At 52.4% G+C, this 13,898-nt stretch overlaps 5 protein-coding genes across 5 annotated transcripts; 3 read left to right on the top strand and 2 right to left on the bottom strand.

The window, feature by feature from the left end:
* Positions 1–701: 701 nt before the first annotated feature.
* On the bottom strand, positions 702–2,331 carry A1O5_09454 (uncharacterized protein; the record flags this gene model as incomplete). Its single annotated transcript, XM_007750033.1, has 3 exons — positions 702–1,617; positions 1,674–1,708; positions 1,762–2,331. The coding sequence occupies 3 exons, from the start codon at positions 2,329–2,331 to the stop codon at positions 702–704; spliced, it is 1,521 nt and encodes a 506-aa protein (XP_007748223.1).
* A 931-nt stretch (positions 2,332–3,262) lies between these two features.
* A1O5_09453 (uncharacterized protein) lies at positions 3,263–5,082 on the bottom strand (the record flags this gene model as incomplete). The annotated part of the gene is made up of 4 exons (XM_007750032.1): positions 3,263–3,419; positions 3,476–3,875; positions 3,928–4,024; positions 4,078–5,082. 4 exons carry the CDS (start codon positions 5,080–5,082, stop codon positions 3,263–3,265), a joined length of 1,659 nt encoding a protein of 552 aa, XP_007748222.1.
* A 2,396-nt stretch (positions 5,083–7,478) lies between these two features.
* Positions 7,479–9,589, top strand: A1O5_09452 (uncharacterized protein; the record flags this gene model as incomplete). Its single annotated transcript, XM_007750031.1, has 5 exons — positions 7,479–8,026; positions 8,076–8,338; positions 8,538–8,595; positions 8,663–8,816; positions 8,873–9,589. 5 exons carry the CDS (start codon positions 7,479–7,481, stop codon positions 9,587–9,589), a joined length of 1,740 nt encoding a protein of 579 aa, XP_007748221.1.
* A 330-nt stretch (positions 9,590–9,919) lies between these two features.
* On the top strand, positions 9,920–10,231 carry A1O5_09451 (uncharacterized protein; the record flags this gene model as incomplete). The annotated part of the gene is made up of 2 exons (XM_007750030.1): positions 9,920–9,962; positions 10,029–10,231. The coding sequence occupies 2 exons, from the start codon at positions 9,920–9,922 to the stop codon at positions 10,229–10,231; spliced, it is 246 nt and encodes an 81-aa protein (XP_007748220.1).
* Positions 10,232–11,450: 1,219 nt separating this feature from the next.
* A1O5_09450 (uncharacterized protein) lies at positions 11,451–13,741 on the top strand (the record flags this gene model as incomplete). Its single annotated transcript, XM_007750029.1, has 2 exons — positions 11,451–12,507; positions 12,558–13,741. The coding sequence occupies 2 exons, from the start codon at positions 11,451–11,453 to the stop codon at positions 13,739–13,741; spliced, it is 2,241 nt and encodes a 746-aa protein (XP_007748219.1).
* Positions 13,742–13,898: the final 157 nt, after the last annotated feature.

The raw sequence follows: 13,898 nt of genomic DNA, 5'->3' as shown, positions 1-13,898 counted from the left end.
ATCTTGGTTAGTGGCAAAGTAGAAACCGATACAATCACGATTGAAGAAATCACAACAGCATATGCTAGAGTCGAGAGAGAGAGAGAGAGGGAGGGAGGGAACCTGGAGTTTCAAGAGCTGTCGGACCTTTTGCATATGTATATCTGGGGTCTCGTATTACACACGTAGCAGCCGTGGAACCCACCCAGCCTTGCATGCCTCGGTACCGATTGCATTTTGATTTGTGAACACTAGCATCCCCTGCGGTTCTGACCCTAGAGGCTTCAGGGGTTCACATGCTACAGCCAAGTACGCAGACCCTCTGAGCATGAGGCCTAGGTAGGTATCCGCTCGGTGTGTAGGTACCTGCTGTGACAACAAGCGAGGACAAAGGCAAGGTATACCTCCAAGTAATCTGGAAAATGCGGAGTGGCATGCGTCGGTAAGCAGCAGGGTGGTGGGGGAATTGTAATCAACAGGGTTCAACTACCTGGTACTGTCGAGTCCATACTGTGTGTAATGTATTGCTTGCATGTCCTCGATATATGCATAGTATATACTCCGGTCCCCGTGCTCGGTTAGCTGACTCGGTGACTTCACAATGGTCTGACTGAGACAACGGTCTGACTGATTGCCTGACTGACTGACTGGCTAGCTACTCAATAATACCTGATTCACTCCTCCTCGCTACTCGCTTCTCGTCTTCGTCCTGGTCCTCGTCCTCACACAAGCCGCACAGGCCTCTCGAAGCGAAGGAGACACATGACGGCACATCCCAAGGCGGCGGCCACAGAGATGACATCGTAGGGCAAGCCGAGCCAGGAGCCGCCGCCGCGGCGGAGGCCGATGTTGAATAAGGTGGCGGTAAAGGGGTACGCGAGCATGACGCTGAGAGTTTCTGCGATGGCCAAGACGGAGAAGACGCGGCCCTTGTCGTCGGCGTCGATGAGCGCCGTCGCCAGCGCGCGCAGCGTCGCGGGGAACCCCGTCGACAGCGTCTCGAGCAAGAGTCCCACGACCATGACGGCCGGGTGCGGTGCCAGGCCGATCACGGCGAAGGCGACGGCCAGCACGAACAACGAGGCGCGTGACAGCACCACGTTCTTCTGGATCGCGCTGAACGCGTACCGCACGTCGATGCGCGCCGAAATCATCGGCAGCAGCGTGAATAGCACCAGCCCGGCGCCAACTGCTTGCAGCGAGTAGATTAAGGTGGCATCTGCCAGGGTCCAGCCGTAGCGGTCCGATACGTACCGCTGGAGGAGGTCGCTCAGGGCGTAGCAGACCAGGCGAAAGGGGTAGGTTATTGCGATGAAGACGAGGCGCCAGTCGCTCCACACTTTGATGAGACGGCGTAAGTTGAGCTGTCGCCACGTGCTGCTGTTCCCACGTTGAGATTCTATCGGGGACGCTGCTATCTGGTCCTCCTGGTGAGCTCCGGCTCCGTCGTGCCCGGCAGCGGCTTGCAAGTGTATGGTTTCTGGAACGGTTGCAACCAGCATCACGGTGATGACTAGTAGCGCGAGTCCAAGGTAGACGGCGAGCCATGGATCAAACCGCATGAGGGTGGCTGCGACGACGGGTCCAATGACCTTGCTGAAGTGCCCAAAGGCAGTGGTCCGGAAGAATGTCTCTACTCTACCTCAGAATCAGCCGCAGGGTCCAGTCAACAGCTCTCAGTTTGAACAACATACATACGATCGCTTGGACTGATATCGGTCAGGATACACTGTGAAGGGCATCGGTTAGACCCCATGGAATGTATGCTGAGAGGAGGCATACCACAAAAAGCAACTCTGTGACAATAACTCCGCCGCTCAGAAAGTTGAGACTCGCGCCCAACCATACCGCCCGAAGAGGTATCTGACCGTCGGACCAGGTGACAAAGGTGGTCCACACCTGCGTCAAGCACAGGACCGTGACGTTCAGGATCATCAGGTGTCGTCGGCCAATGGCATCGGTGAGCATTCCCATTGGGATGCTCAGCAGAAGACTTGGAGCCGCAGAAAAGAACTCGTACCATCCTTTTAGTGTAGATATCTGCGTCTGGACGGGACCTATCTTGCAATACGACTCCGGGATCTTGCTGGTCGGTGGCAATGAATCAATTGGGTGCCGGCGGTACCATTGCGAACAGTAGATGGTTTCGTAGATCTGGGTCTGTGCTGGAGCCAGAATCTGGAACCCGAGATTGACGCAGAACACAACGGCGTAGATCTTGAAGAAGAGACTGGAATGGTTCTTTGCTTTGCCCCGACCTTCATTGCCGTCGCGTGGACTGCTCAGTAATGGCGCAGATTCTGCGAGGCCTTCCTCGCAGCGGTTCTCGCGTTGAGCAGCGCCAGAGGTCATGGTGCTCAGCAAGGCAAACAACACACACGCACCCGAGTCAAACAGAGTGTCAACCAAACAAGAGCGAATTCTTGTGTATCAAGGGGGAAATTGAGGATGCCTGACAAACAACTATGGAAGGGGGGTCCAGAGGTATTATCTCTCGTCTGGAAGAAATGCTGCAGCCTGGATGCGGGTTGCATCGCGGGTGCAATCAATCTGCAATGCTGATCCATGCAACAAGTTGGAGGCTTTCTGACGACATCTAGAACCCAATAATCACATACGCATCGAATGGAGTGCCGTCCACACAAGGAAGCGACAAACAATAAGTAGGAGCGGAAGATAGCAAGGATGGACGAACTTCAAGGGGTGTCAGACACTGACCTACTTGTACCCAGTAGGCAGGTCCCTATCTATGTAGGTACCTAGCTAGGCATGACCGTAATTTGCCGTGATCCAGCCATCCGGATGACGAAATCATCCCTCCAGACGGGACATTCTCCTGGGTCCTGTATCTTCGTCCGAGTCTGTCTTCATCAGTGAGGCTGGCTGGTGCCAGCGTTGATATCAGCTGTTAGTGATGTTGGAGACGAGCCCGAAAACTTGCTCATTCAATGGTCCCAGAGTTGCAAAAGCAACTAAGAATCATAACAAATACGAGCTGGACATGAGGGAGAAAACGGCAGGCCAAGTCAAGCTTTTTGGCGTCTCGCGTCTCGTGGGCACCGCGGAGCCTCTAGTTACTAGGCACACGTAGCCACGTACAAGTAGCTACGTACAAGTAGCTAATGCGCTGTACAAAATTGTATCGGCGGATCATCCAAAGTTTGGCACCCAAGCCCCCATTTTAGGCCTCCACAGATCAACTCGTGTTCAATTGGTAACGAGTATAATATCTCCAGCCCAATCTTGAAAAGCTACCCAGGCCTCTTATTCAATCTGGCAAAATTTAGAACCTACTCCATTTACTCTTCGCTCTTATCCGCTTGCCAAAAACAAAAAAGACAAACGGTACGGGTATCAGTGCGACGGCAAAGAAACCAAAGATGCTGGTCCCCCAGGGGATTCCAACGTTATGGTACAGCGGAGTCACGATGAGCGGAAACCTGTCTCACATCAGCATCCGGTTGACAACCCAGAATCACAAAAGGGGGGCACGTACGCTGCGGCAAAGCAAGATCGTAAAAATGTGTTAGCTGCCACTGCGCTGGCAGCGTATTTTTGAAACGTGTCGACGAGGTAGTTCAGTGCCGCTTGGAATATAGTAAAGAACCCGAGACCGGTCAAATATAACCCAATGACAGGAGCAATCCATGGATATTTTGGATCAGCCGTCCACCCAGTGATAAAGAGCCCTGATGCGAAAAGAAAAGATCCGAACATCATCGGTGGTAGACGCAGCTCAGGGGCTACTTTGCCTCCGGATTTGCGGTTATACACCAGTTGGTTGAAAACATTGATGACGGCGCCGGTAATGGACCCGAGGAGAGTTGCCAGAAATGGAAGTTCTGAAGGGAACAGCTTCCAATGGCGGTGTTCGCCAAAGATAATCGGGATGGCACCTACACCACAGGTAAGTCTTCATGAGACAGCTGAAGGAAACGAGATGCTCACCAAGTTGCATATACAAAATTCCATAGCAAAAACTTGCGTACAGAGCCACAAGTGCGCAGATCGGGGTCATCAACAGCTGGAATGGTCGAACCAAGAACTGCAGTCGGTCAGCATAACCATGTCTCGAAAAATCGACCAAGCCTGGCTCACCTTATTCGCCAACTCCATGACAGAGACATCCCACTCCTCGAATTTCGCATGGAGGGCCCAATTTCCACTTTGGTGCCGCAGACGTCGCGCCTTGTATATCAGAAGCCGGGGAGGATATGATTCATCCAGGAAGATGACGTCGAAGACCAGGACCAAGAGCTGCAGAATTCCCGTGAGGTACTCGGTCCACCGCCATCGGAGACTGGGTTGGACTACCAGAGCGGCGCCAACGATGGGTCCAAACACTGGGCCGATGACCACGGCCATGGCGTAAGATGCGATTGCAATACCTCTCTGAGATGCCGGGAACAAATCACTCAAAACGCCCCCAGTGTTGGTGACAGGTGCCGAAGCGAAGAAACCAGCGAAAAATCTCGTTATCATGATGGTCTGGATGTCTTTGGCTGCACCAGTCCCAAATGAGAAACACGCGGCAACGAACATGGGCGGGAGGACAGCATTCTTTCTGCCATAGACCTCCGAGAGCGGTGCCCAAAGCAAAGGTCCGATGCCGAATCCAAACAGGAAAAGAGTCGTGCCCAGCGTCGATACCTGGGTTCCAACATGGAAATCCTGAGCGACCTGCTGTGTTCCTGGACTGTATCCGCTGCTGGCCCAGGTGGCGGTCATGGTGGTAAAGCCGTATAAGGCAGTGGTGATGACCTTCTTCTTCATACCCCAGTTCACGGGCCTGTAGGGGTCATCGGCGCCGTCGAAATCAACCAAGTCTTCGACCGTCGTCTTCTGATGCTCCAGCGGATGGGTGAAAGTGCCTATGGGCGGCCGGGATCTGATGCGCGACAAGATGGTCTCTCTCCGAGTTAATGTCCTGTTGAGACTGGCCGAGCGGCCTGTCGCGATGGAAGCGGCGCGCCGGCTCTCTTGGGACTTTTCCTCGTCGGCGTCCATATCCCCATAGTCTGAGCTGGTGGTCTCGCGGGACAGATCCGACGTCAAGGTCTCTGTGGGCGACATGGCATGGTGTCGCACGTGTAAATCGGCCATGGTTAGTGTCTGGGATTCTTTTATTCGGGTTGGTGGCCATTGTCGCTATGGGACGATGGGATGTTGGGTGATTTTATGCGATGGCGAGGATAGCGCATTCCGATATCGCCGACGTCATTCTGAGACCTGGAAGGACCAGAAGGACCTGCAGCACGAGGCCGTGTTTGCCGATCGCTAGAACGGTGTGCATGGGGTGCATGGGGTGCTTGGTGTGCATAGGGTGGGAGAGACGGTCACTCAGTGGCTGGTAGCTGGTCCCATTCCTTACCAAGCATCTCGCGTCTGGCGTCTCGTGGTTGGCGTTCCATGTGTGTGGAATGTGCTCGGCGTTAAGCCCTGCGCCATTTATTCGGCTACATCCCAATTTTTACAAGGATGAAAAAAAATCACAATCCGTCTCGGATTCCTTCCTTTTCTTTCTCCTACCAAAACCATCATCTCGTTCCCGTTAAATCTTTTTGCCCCGGTGGCCTTGCACCGATCTTCGGCGCTAGAAATCTCACATATTGTTCAAGACGCGTCAACACTCAACGCCCTTTTGTTTGACTCGTCCCTCTTTCGTCCAGATATCGGCTCCAAACATGCTATGTATCAATACTAATCCCCGCGTCTTGACCGGAACGGGGCCCTGCAGCGCCATTCACCTAACAAGTACAGCACAAGTACAAAAGTCTCCGCATCCTCGTACTCGTACAGCCCACTGTTCTCTTTGCCCCAATGTCGCGGACGCATTCTTCTCTGTCCTCCTCCTAGTCTGTGCACCAGCTATGGTCGAGATATGGAAGGCCACGCAATCAAAAACACACGGCACTCAACAGGGAAGAAAGAAGCCGGCAGCCCTTTTCGAGCGCATGGGTCTTCGGCTTTCCATTGTGATTCTCGGCCGTGTGCGGCTTTAAAGACGAGTGGAGGGTGGGCGAGGACTCGTCCATTCCACAAGTACTTGGTAACTACCCGGTACAAGTATTGACTCCTCCTCCAGCTCTGCGACTATCGTCAGTCGGTCCTGCTTCTTAGACCGCTGCCTGCTCCGTCTCGAAACAAGTTCATTCGTCGCGCCGCCCCAACCACGATAGATTGTCAAAGCGATTGTAAAATATACCATGTACTTATAGGATGCATAGCTCCACAGTACTAGTCTTCTAGCATCCTCGATCAGGTCCTGGTCAAGACGTTGCCATAGCGAAAAGTCATGGTGTGATGTGAACAATACCACAGTGCAGATGAGGTGCAATGTCCAACAGAATGTCACGTTGTTCACCCTTGACTTCCAGCCCGCAAACTCTCTAATATGGGCCTGCTAATGCATAGCTTCTCAATTAGATCTCCGCCAGACGAGGCCCTCGACGCGCTAAGGATAGTATTAACAGGGTGTCTTCGAGTCCATGCGGGTATGTCCTTGGCAACGCAGTCCGTGTACATCCAAATTGAGCCCCGTAAAGAAACACAAACGCCCCCTTTCAAATCCAGCCTCATCACCGTCATCACAGACAGGAAGTGAAGTGCGCTTGTTTCTCACCTCAGGCATCCCATTCATCACCTGAAGTCCAAGTAGTCACGGAGTCGTGCTCTTGATTACTGCCAACATGTCCTGGCAGGGCAAATGCTCCCCCTCAATTTCGGCCCTTTCGGCCCAAGCTGCCCAGCGAGCAACCCCTTCAGCCTCGCCGGCTTCGTCCCAACGCCCGAGATTGCGAACATGGCCTTACCCCGCTTAGTTAATTGAGAATCCATGTGCCTTTCTTAATCACATCAAAGACTCGTATTGTTTCGTGTTGATGACATGTCCACGGCCACAAATAGCGACGGTTCCACCTAGCTAGCTAGCGTCCCGACGGGTCGCAGACGTTAGCCGTCAAAAGGATGTTCTACATACTCGCGTTGGATTCGTTCGAGATGAGCCGGGCATAGGCGTCTCGAAATCGAGTGCTTTTGTGCACTTCGAGCCTCGCACAGTACTTCGCAGGCGGTGGTACATTTTGACATGTCATGCCGTACCCGATGAAGGCAGGGTTTCGAACAAGCGTGGATACTAGTACTGGCTTGTCAAATGGTTCGTCTTCGGAATCAAATGAGTATTGATTTGAAGAGTAAGGTAAGGTACCCAATGTGACAGCCGCCAAACATCTCACTGACATACATGCTGACGGCCCGCGACCGGCCGAATTCCTTCCATACGCGAGAAGGAATGACACTCGTCCAGTCTCGACGGATGACGGACGACTCAGAGATCCCCTTCGCAGAATCAGACATATTCAGGTTGAGTCCTCAGTAGAACAATAAATAGATCCATTCAGCCGCCTGCCTTGTTGTGTCTCGCGCTCAGTCCACACAAAGGTCGATCTTGCACAAGTGCAATGATATCCCACATACATTCCTGACCTCTCAAGCACGACATGGCCTCATCTAGGGGGGTCTTCTCCGTCGGAGGTATCGAGGTCGCACAAACGAAGATCTCGCCTATCGATGACCCTCATGCGAACTACAACGGCCTGAATCCATCATCGACCACGTTGCCTAAGGGACACAAGAAGGACCCTTCTCGTCGAGGCTTTGAAGTTGCAACGATTTGGGACCGAGATGTTGAGGTGCCGATGCGAGATGGGATAGTCCTTCGTGCCGATGTGTTTCGGCCAGCAGACGTCAACGAGAAGGTCCCTGCATTGATAGCTTGGAGCCCGTACGGCAAGTCTGGAACGGGTAAGAGCCCGTGCGGCCATGTGGCAGCCAAACTGTTGTCGGGGGCCAATCACTCACTTGTGTCGCATTCCCGTGCAGGCTTTCTAGGGCTGGATCTCGTCCCAGGTCGAGTCGGCATCCCGAAAAGCATGCTTTCCGGTTTTGAGTCTTTCGAGGCGCCAGATCCTGCCGAGTGGACCGCACACGGATACGCCGTAGTCAATGTCGATGCGAGGGGTATCTTCAAATCTGAAGGCAATCAGAGGTTTGCAGTTTTCATTTCTTCCGGTCCCTTCCCGCGCTGACGGTCTCAGGTGGAACGGAACTGCCGAGGGAAGGGATGGATATGATGCCGTCGAATTCATAGCCAGCTTACCTTGGTGTAACGGCCACGTTGCTTTGATCGGTGTCTCTTGGTTGGCTATGGCCCAGTGGCACATTGCGGCAGAGAGACCCCCTCATCTGAGCTGCATTCTGCCATTGGAAGGCTTGAGTGACATGTACCGTGAATCTCTCTGCCGTGGCGGGGTTCCATATCTGCCGTTCTGGCACTTCCTAAGAGATCATGGCCTATATGGTGAGTGAAAATACGGGCTCTATCAAAAGGCTAAAGAACACTGCTGAGGCTTTTTCGTGCTTTGAGGTGAAAATCTGCAAGAAGACCCTATCACAATGCTGGCGAAGTATCCGCTCATGAACGCATATTGGGAGGATAAACGGGCGAAGGTGGACTTGAATCAATGTACCTGCGTACATACTTACCAGCATGTCAACAGGCCTGCACACTGTTGGCTCGATCCGCGGGTTTGAAGACATACCACATAACAAGAAATGGTTAGCAAAGTCTTCATAATGTTGGTAACTGTCAGACCTTGCAAGACTGACAAAGTGCTTGACATAGGCTTCGCTTACATCCAACCCAGGAATGGCACGACTTATACCAGAAGGAGACCACGGATGATTTGAAGAAATACCTGGATTTCTACACGAGGGGTATCAAAAACGATTGGGAGAAGACCCCGAAGGTTCGAATCTCCGTGATCCGCTATAATCAGGTCAGTGGAAGGTCCCCCATAAGTCAAAGAAACTTGACTTAGATACCTCAAATTAGCCGCCGACCAAAAACGTCCCCTTCTCGACATGGCCGATCCCTCAGACCGAGTATAAAACACTATGGCTTTCAGGGGGGCAGTCCCTAAAAGACATATACAGTACCGCCGAAACGGGCGAAGTTTCGTATCAGTCCGATGCCCCCGCTGAACAGGTTGACAACGACCCCGAGTTCGTGGAGTTTACCTATTCTTTCGCTGAAAAGTCCACAATTATCGGCCCGTCGAAGGCGGTCCTATACATGTCATGTACCGACCACGATGACATGGACATCTTCGTGATCATCCGCAAAGCCGACAAAAATGGGAAGATCCTGCAAAACATCAACATTCCGTTGAATGAGCTAGGCGTGACATCCGAACAAGAGGTTCAAGATATCAACAGCCTGAAATATATTGGCCCCTCTGGTATTTTGAGGGCGAGTCATCGTGCCCTCGACCCAAAACTATCCAAACCGCATTGGCTTGCCCATGATCACAGGCAGGAACAGAAGATTCCACCAGGCCACATAGTGAAGTTGGAAATCGGAATATGGCCGGCGGCGATCCAATTTGAGGCTGGTGAAAAGCTGGTCTTTAGGGTCGCTGGCCATCAGATGACGCTGGCGGAATTTACTCCATTACGGGGACAGTTCCATACAGGGAACAAAGGAAAGCATACTTTGCATTTTGGAGGTCAATATGACAGTCACCTTGTGGTCTCTTTTGTTCCGATCTGAGGGACTCTGTATCCTGAGGGGGTTTTAGACTCTAGCCTCGATTGCTGTGAATTGTGGCAAGTGAGCAACTCGGTGTTTTGTCATGGCAACAGATTTCATTGAGAAGTTGAGAATCGAGTCTGAAATAGATTAGGAGTTCAGACTATCTAATATTAAGCTCATTGACACCGAAGGATGAGGTGGTGCGTAGTTGGTCGGCTGGTGTCTTGGCGCTCGCTTTTCAACGTCACGGCATCTTAAACATCATCCTTGCATAGGCTTTCCAACATACCATGATAGGTACCTGCGAGCCTGATCATGGATTTCCATTACACAATCAATTGAGACAAAATGAACCCAGAACTCAGAAGACAGGTGATAGGTATATACAAAGGTACGAGAACCATTTAAACCATACTCGTCTGTCGAGCTAAGGGGCAGGTGCTGAGGCTACTGTCAGAGCTATTGGAGATGGGCAAACACTACCCGCTGGGTTACGACTATTTCCGACCCAGATTGCACAAGGCATTTATGTCTAAAGCTCATCTGACGGATGAGGAGCAGATTCGTCAAGGTATCAAGCGAGCCGAGTTTGTGAAGAAGGAGATCGAGGCGCTCTACTTCCTGAAGAAATACCGGTCAATGAAGCAACGGTATTCCTAAACGAATTCAGCATCAATGGATTTCCTTGAGAGGAGTCCAATGGAGGCTCGTGGACGATCTACAGCCATGAACAGTGGCCGACAGGACAGCTCCCCCAGAACAGCAGAGACTCGCTCAGCCAAACTTAACGTCACTCCGCAAATCCACACTGGAGCTCGCCCAAAGGGTCAACATTTCTTCAAATCTGCTACCAGGGTATTCAAGGTGAAACCCATGTCAGATGCCTCCAGAACCGGAGCAGCGTTCTGATTTCCAGGGAGTTTTCAGAGTTTCACCGCCCACGGTTCTAGGAAGGTCGAGGGTGAATCCACAAGGCGCGTTCCAGGCCAAGTCACTCAGCATCAACGGCGGATCTCGGAGAGCTCTGTAACCCTTGTGGCGATTTGTGTCGGCATAAGGTGCATGAGAGGTCGATGAAGATAACGCATTTCCGCGGAGTGGAGGGGGCGATTTGGAGTGGCCTTCAACGGTTTATTTGAGTTCTTCTGTATACAAGTGGGTTCTTGTCTCGTAGTAGAAGGCGGTGAACAGACTAGGACAGGCCCAACACGCAGTATGTGATCAATATTTAGAATCTAGTGCATCAGGCTGAAGGGAACAAAGGGGAGCCCGGCCTGGAACCATGGCGAACAAACGCTGAAACAATGCCAAGACCTGGTGAGGAGCGCAGGGGCCGCTCACTTGCTACTGAGTAGAAGCCTCCAGTCAGGTGCCAGAGGTGCACACTGCACAGATGCAGTCAAGTCCTATCCCACCCTTACGACCCTCTCCTGCGCAAGTCAACCACCTTTGACACTCGCTCATTCACCATCTTCATTGATATCTGTGCCGTATCTCAACTCAATATCCAATCAGTGAACCACAAACAGTACCTTGCAGTGCCGGCGTGACATCAACCTGCTGCATTCCCGTCCGCAGCTTCACGATCTGTCCTCAAGCTTCCCGCTGCTCATCCTTTACCCTTTACCAAATCTCCGCTTCCTCATTTTCCCCATCGAACGCCCCGGTGCCGGTTACCCTGACCCTCCGCGTTGCGACAACCTGTCAGTTGGCGTTGAGTCCCTCGCCGGATCTCATGTTGAAGAAACGAAGATTCTGCTTGCCCTCCGCTCGACCTTCCATAACGCACCGAGTCGCCCCAGCCCCTCCGCCTCCATCACATCGCGCTTCCGCTTCACAAGCAGACACAGACACAATCCATACTGCTCTGCCGCGTTAGATGGCAGATGGTGCATTCCGGTTCCATCAGCCTGGAGCCGGGCAGTATTACCCCACCCAACACACTTCGCATCGAAATCAGAATCGAGCCACCTCGCCTTCCGGCGCACGCAGACCTTTTTCCAACGATACTCCTTCCCCATCGAGATCGCCTGTGGGCCATTCTGTCGGACACAACTTCAATATGTACTCCCAGAATGGATATCAGACGCAGCACAGTCTCCTGAATGGATCGCAAGGTCATCAGCGTTATGCGAACCTCCACCTGCCAAAATACCAGCCACCTCACCATGGCCATCACAACGTCACTCAACACCACGCTCAGCACCATCATGGCGGGCAATTAGGGCACCAGCACAATCTCTCAGGTGGCTTTCAATCCGGAACACCTCATTTGCCCACCTACGCCCACGAGCATCTGCCGAACGGAAATGGTAATGGACTGCCACACGACGATGCGGACGAGCCGGACAATGAATATTGGAGGGAACAAAAGCAGGTTTGGGAAGAAAGCAAAGATCTGAATGGTCCAAATCAGCGAGCGCGCACCGTGGCGCACCACTCAAAGGGTGTCAACTACGTCCCGTTAGGCGCGGCTGCAGAAGACCTTCCGACAGACAACGCTCGGACGACCACGTCAAATGGACAGACCTCTAGCAGGCAAACCTGGGATGAATTAGATCTAGGAGGGCAGGGTCTTTGTGCGCTTTCGCCCGTGCTGTTCAACCCGTCCTACCATTTCTTGAAACGCCTCGACCTTGTATATAATCAGCTAGAAGCGCTGCCGCCGGAGATCGGACAGTTAAAGAACCTCGAGCATCTGGATGTCTCTTTTAATCAACTGACGGAACTGCCAGAAGAGATTGGCATGCTCACGAATCTCAAACAACTCCTCCTGTTCAATAACCACATTCAAACATTGTGCTATGAACTCGGCTTCTTGTACAAGTTGGAGGTGCTTGGCATCTATGGAAATCCACTGGAGCAAGGGCAGCGTGACAAGATCACGGAGGGCGGTACGAGGAAACTAATTGAATATCTCCGTGAAAGCATGCCGGGTTTGTGCCAAATACCTATTTTCTATGGTCTGCAGCTAACTGCGTGTTAGAACCTCCACCTCCTCGAGAAAGAGAATGGCATCAAATTGAGGAAATCGACGAAAATGACCCAACGCAGGACACGATCAAAGCACTGAATTACAACATCCTATGCGACCGCTATGCAACGCAGCAGCAGTATGGCTACGTTCCAGAGCGCGTCCTTACCTGGGGCTTCCGCAAGACTCTGATCCTTGAAGAGATTCGGGAAATGAACGCCGATATTGTCTGCCTCCAGGAACTTGACCGCTGCAGTTACGACGATTATTTCCGTGGCGAACTCTCGATATCGGGCTACAAGGGATATTACGCACAGAAAAGCCGCGCGGAGACGCTGGGTGACGCTGCTAAGTTTGTCGACGGGTGTGGCACGTTCTGGAAAGACAAGAAGTATGTGGTACTCGACACTCAACATCTTGTTCTTGGAAGAAAGGCGGTGGAGCGACCGGGCGCTAAAGCGTCGGCCGACATGCTGAACCGCGTCTGGCAGAGAGATGATATCGCGACAGTTGTGTTCCTGGAGAACCGTGTCACTGGTTCTCGTGTGGTTGTCGTCAATGCTCACATCTACTGGGATCCTGCATACAAAGACGTGAAATTGATCCAAGCGGCTGTCCTTATGGAGGAGTTGTCAAAGCTCACGGACAAGTACTCCAAATTCCCGCCGGCAACCAACAAGCAGGCCTTCCGCTTTTCGGATTCAGAAGATGAACCGCTTCCTGACCCTGGGCCGTCATTGTCATATACGTCAGGGCCACAGATTCCCATGATCATCTGTGGAGACTTCAACTCGGGAGCGGGATCTGCGGTCTACGACCTGTTCACGAAGAAAGGCCTGAATGCCGAACACGCCGATTTGGATGGACGAGACTACGGGGCCTTTTCCCGTGCGGGTATGTCGCACAATTTTACGCTCAAGTCTTCTTATGCTGCAATTGACGGGGAAATGCCATTCACGAATTACACACCAAACTTTGTCGACGTCTTGGACTACATCTGGTACTCGAGCAACTCTTTACGAGTGGTTGGGCTACTTGGGGCCATCGACCCAGAATATCTGAAGCGGGTACCTGGGTTCCCGAACTTCCACTTTCCCAGTGACCACATTGCAATCGTCGCCCAGTTCAAGGTCGAGAAGCAGCGGAACGCACAGAAAGCTGTGGAAGCCGACTTTGGACCCTCGTCGAAGAAGTAGAGGTTCGTTCAGACACGGTCCGACGGATTTTCGAGGGTGTACTACTGCTGGGGTTGAGGTTTACGTCGACGGATTGGAAGGGGTCTAGACGTTATGTGAAGCCGCATTTTTCGGGATACTGTTGAATTTCGGACATGGGAGACGTGAAGGGGGATGG

This window comes from Cladophialophora psammophila (assembly GCF_000585535.1).
Source record: "Cladophialophora psammophila CBS 110553 chromosome Unknown aczJe-supercont1.16, whole genome shotgun sequence".
Taxonomy (NCBI): domain Eukaryota; kingdom Fungi; phylum Ascomycota; class Eurotiomycetes; order Chaetothyriales; family Herpotrichiellaceae; genus Cladophialophora; species Cladophialophora psammophila.
This window is presented reverse-complemented; position numbering and strand designations above follow the sequence as displayed.